Here is a 4659-nt window from a genome sequence, read left to right as displayed (position 1 = left end):
GGGGGGGTAAGGAAGAATGAGAGGGCATCAAGTGTATGGACAGGTACAAGCAAAAGAGTGGAGGGGAGGGGCAGTGCCTGCAGCAGGTGTTGGGAAGAGGTTAGATGTGTGCCTGCTTGTAAGGTGGGTGGGGTTGGGGAGGGCATGGCCATAAAGGACATGCGCGTATGCGTGGATGGCCACGGTTTGACTTAGCTTGACCTCTCTAATGTATGCCTTTTACTTTCCAGTTATGTTTCAGTTACTTCCTTCGATCTTCCATCAACAAGACCCACTGTCGACGACTGACGTGCGGTCTGAAACACTGGCCCCTGAGCAGCATTAGCAGCAGCAGCAGCTGCCATGATATGGTTTCATCCCAACACCAACCCACAGCTCAGTTTGCATTTGGTGCAACAACCCGCAAGTTCTCCAACAGAAACAAGTATGTCCAGTCAGCGAGTCGCAATGAAGAGGACAACATAAGTCAAGAGTATTCTCTTATCTATTCCAACTCCTCAATAGTTTACTACCAATCAGCCCAGTTGTTTCTGCAACCGACAGTGATTCTCTCCATTATCGGGGCTGGCTATATGTGCTACATGTCCAAAAATGACTTTTTTCTGCAAGACCAAGTTGACTACTTAGAACACCCGTTTGTTGCCGGCTGTATCTTCTTCGTCTTCAACTCTTACCTTTTCTACCTTGTTACCAAAGTAAGCCAGAGTTATCTACTGAGGATATATGTCCATCAGAACGAAAAAGACTTTGTGGCTATCGTACCCGGCCTATTTATGTCGCGTTCACAGTTGCATTTCACAGCGAACAATGTGACCCTCTCTTCGAGGAATTCTTTCTTACCATTCAAGAGAGGTAACTCTGTCATTAAAGGGAGATCGTTTATATTACACAGCGATGATTTTCTAATACCAAAATATTATGATATTTTGCATCCAGCTAAAAGTGATGATGATAACAATCAAAATAATTAATAAATTAAGTAGTTAGTAATTAAATTTTCTTATTTTGCGCTGTTTTTGTTTTTGCTGTTGTTGTTGAGGAAATATTCACTTATTTTTTATCCATTGTTTCAGTCATTACACTGTGGCCATGCTGGGGCACCACCTCGAATTATTAGTTGAATGAATCGACCCTAGAATTTATATATTTTTTTAAAGCCTGGTACTTATTCTGTCTGAGGAGATGGAAGCTTCAGTGAAGAAATTCTTTGCCTTCAAGGACAAGAAATGGTATTATCATGGAATCAAAGAACTGGTAAGAAAGGTGGCTTCAGACGGTGCAACACGATGGCCTCTACTTTGAATGCTTGGCTGCCTTTGTTGTACTGTAAATCCTCGAGTATAGTCTGCCCTTGAGTATAATACGCAGGGAATTTTTAGGGGGCTGTACCTCTGAAAAACTTAAACCTTGTGTATAATACTTACCCCTTCTCTAACTTGAGTCAAGGAGGTCTATATAATGTCCTTGGTTTGTAAATATATATACGGTAACGTCCTTTATTATTATTGTATATATAACATAATGCAAACGTGTAGCTTTTTTGTGCATTTTGTTTGCAGAAAATAAATAAATAACAGTAATAACGTCAGTGAAAAATAAATATTAAGTAAATTGCCTTTCACATAATTTATCACTATCAGTTACAAGCCGAACATCACAAAATGCATCTGAATAAACATTGCCGGACAGCAAATAGAGACTGGGACATTGCTTAGAAACTATTTTTCATTTTTAACCTCGTATATCGTACGCACTAGGGATTTTGACCTTTAAATTTTGGGAAAAACATGCGAATTATACTCGAGGATTTACGGTAAGTTGATCGATAAAGCAATTGAGTTACCGGAATATTACAAAACTTTTGACTCAGCACAACACACACACACACACACACACACACACAGAGGAATATATACAGAGGAGAGAAACTTAAAAATGTATTTTTTAAAAACGAACTTGATTGACCACCATTGAAGCATGGTCATTACCAGTGCTGCCTGACTGGCTCCTGTGCTGGTGGCATGTAAAAAGCACCATTCAAGCGTGGCTGATGCCGGTACCACCTGACTGGCCCTCAAGCTGGTGGCACGTAAAAAGCACCCACTACACTCTCAGAGTGGTTGGCATTAGGAAGGGCATCCAGCTGTAGAAACATTGCCAGATTGGATTGGAGCCTGGTGTAGCCTTCCGGCTCTCCAGCCCTCAGTCAAACCGTCCAACCCATGCCAGCATGGAAAGTGGACGTTAAACGACGATGACGGTGATAATGATTAATACATTGAACATTGTTTAGACCAGTGCTCCGCATGCTGCGGCACACTGGTGTGCCACAAGACGTTGCTAAGTGTGCCACACACACACACGACGGGCTTCTTTCATTTTCTATCTACTAAATCCACCCACAAAGCTTTGGTTGGCCCAGGGCTATAGCAGAAGACACTTGTCCAAGGTGCAATGCAGTAGGACTGAACCCAGAACCATGTGGTTGGGAAGCAAGCTTCTTACCACACAGCCACTCCTGCGCCTATGTATTTTGAAATTTTGAATTTAGTTCAGGGATTCCCTCCCAGTTTATCGATGTGTTCACCTCAAACACTATTTCCAGGATCTTGTTAACCCTTAGCATTTAAACCGCCCATATCAGGCAGATCCTAATATTCTACCTGTTTTATGCTCAAACTAACCAGATTTAGCCTCTCACATTTTCCTCTACAATGTCATACTAAAACTATACGATCACATCAGCATTTCCAAGTTAAGATTCTGAACGTTTTGCTTCCTTGGACATGGACTCATCGAAGCTCAGACGTCTGGCAACTGACTTGGTAGACACCCACAAGATTGTCCTGCAACATCTCTTTCAATATCAAACACAACGAAAATATATGAAATAGTTTCTTCACAGAAATATTTCTCAAAAATTAAATCATTCACATTTATCTATGACTTCGTTTGGCATTATACGAAGTTACATTGTTTGTGACTTCTAAATGTGTATTATTAGTTTTGAAAACAAAATAAGATGGAAATTATATACTCTCTTTACTCTTTTACTTGTTTCACTCATTTGACTATGGCCATGCTGGAGCACCGCCTTTAGTCAAGCAAATCGACCCCAGGACTTGGATGCCTAGTATTTATTCTATCGGTCTCTTTTGCCGAACCGCTAAGTTAAGTGGACATAAACACACCAACATCGGTTGTCAAGCGATGTTGGGGGGGGGGACAAACACAGATATACAAACATATACATATATACGACGGGCTTTGGTCAGCCTAAAAGACACTTGCCCAAGGTGCCACGCATTTGGAATGAACCCGGAACCATGTGGTTGGTAAGCAAGCTACTTACCACACAGCCACTACTTGCTTCATGTGTGTATGCAAAATCCGCAAATTTTCAAGCAGAAAACACTAGCGATGCATAAACTTCGATTCTGTTTTCTGCTTGGAAATTTGCCGGATTTTACATACACACATGAAGCAGGTAAGAATAAATATATGCAAGTTTAAAATGAGACATTGGATGGCATAAATATCATTATATCTATTTTAGCAGCCGACACGGATATCTCCGAAGTGTATTGTCGAGTTATATCGAAGATATCCGAAGTGAATTGTCGAGTTATATCGAAGATAATCGAACTGATCTGTCAAATGTTGTCGAGTTATATTGTAAAAAAATTAGGTTTAGTTTAGGAATCTTAAATTAATCCAAAGGTAGTCCTAAATATCTGTCTTTTCCGTAAAAAGTGTCTTCGGCGATCTTTACGAAAGATCGGCCTTTTCCGTAACACCCGCACGATCGCCATTACGGTGTTAGGATTAGGGTTTTAGTGTCAGGGTTAGGGTCAGTGTTTAGGGTTAGGGTTACGGTTAGGGACGGAATTCCCTAACCGAAACCCTAAAATCCAAACCCTAACCCTAAACCCTTCAAAATTAATCGCGCTCTCTGTATCTCTTTCGATTTTATGGCGTCGTTTCCCTGTTTCTCTCCAAAACTTTTTACGGAAAAGGACGATCTTTGGTAAAGATCGCCGAAGACACTTTTTACACGGAAAAGGCCGATATTTAGGACTCGTACCGTAAGATCGCCCAAACGTACAACTTCTCACCAGGAAAACGAACCTGCGACCGTGCTGCCAAAGCTGTTACACGCCCTTTGGTTTTTGCCATTTCCCCATTATTCTAAGGTAAGTCCGGTACCATATTATTGATACAAAACCTGGTAAATATTTTGTAAAGGACCTTATCGTACTTGGCGTGAAATAAATTTTTTTTTCCACAGGTTTTTACAGACCTCCAAACCCAAAGCAAGCCACTTTCCAACAACAATAGGTATAAAAGATGGGCTACAGCAAATATTCTGCTCAATACCACAAATTTGCTAATGCCCTGATGCAGTACCAGGCAGTGGCTCTCATGGCTTCTCATCTTAACTGATTGGAAGAGTTATCAAGTACATTGTTTTGTCTTGGTATAAAAAAATGGCCTACAGCAAATATTCTGCTCAATACCATAGATTTGCTTGTCAATTGTTTGATCTTAACCAGTTGAACATGTCTCTTAGTAGCTGATGATATGTGCATCTCTGATTACAAGCAGAAGTAGTGGGGAGCATCATAGCCATGCGTTGAGAGGACTTCTTTGGGGTTTGCA

The 4659-nt window shown here is 40.9% G+C and overlaps 2 protein-coding genes across 2 annotated transcripts in view; one reads left to right on the top strand and one right to left on the bottom strand.

The window, feature by feature from the left end:
* The window catches only part of LOC106879824 (engulfment and cell motility protein 1-like), a 21070-nt gene extending 20726 nt beyond the window's left edge, over positions 1-344 (bottom strand). Inside the window, exon 1 of the mRNA XM_052978103.1 lies at positions 246-344. Coding sequence (XP_052834063.1) covers positions 246-344 — 99 coding nt within the window. The remainder of the gene's footprint in view (positions 1-245) is intronic.
* The window catches only part of LOC128251295 (uncharacterized), a 3944-nt gene extending 2929 nt beyond the window's left edge, over positions 1-1015 (top strand). The window contains exon 2 of the mRNA XM_052978174.1: positions 231-1015. Within this exon, the coding sequence (XP_052834134.1) occupies positions 348-971 (624 nt within the window). The 5' untranslated portion in view covers positions 231-347 and the 3' untranslated portion in view covers positions 972-1015. The remainder of the gene's footprint in view (positions 1-230) is intronic.
* The last annotated feature ends 3644 nt before the right edge of the window (positions 1016-4659 follow it).

Source organism: Octopus bimaculoides, chromosome 30, assembly GCF_001194135.2.
Source record: "Octopus bimaculoides isolate UCB-OBI-ISO-001 chromosome 30, ASM119413v2, whole genome shotgun sequence".
NCBI classification, from domain to species: Eukaryota; Metazoa; Mollusca; class Cephalopoda; order Octopoda; family Octopodidae; genus Octopus; species Octopus bimaculoides.
The sequence above is the reverse complement of the archived record's forward strand: the minus strand, read 5'-3'. Positions and strand labels throughout refer to the sequence as shown.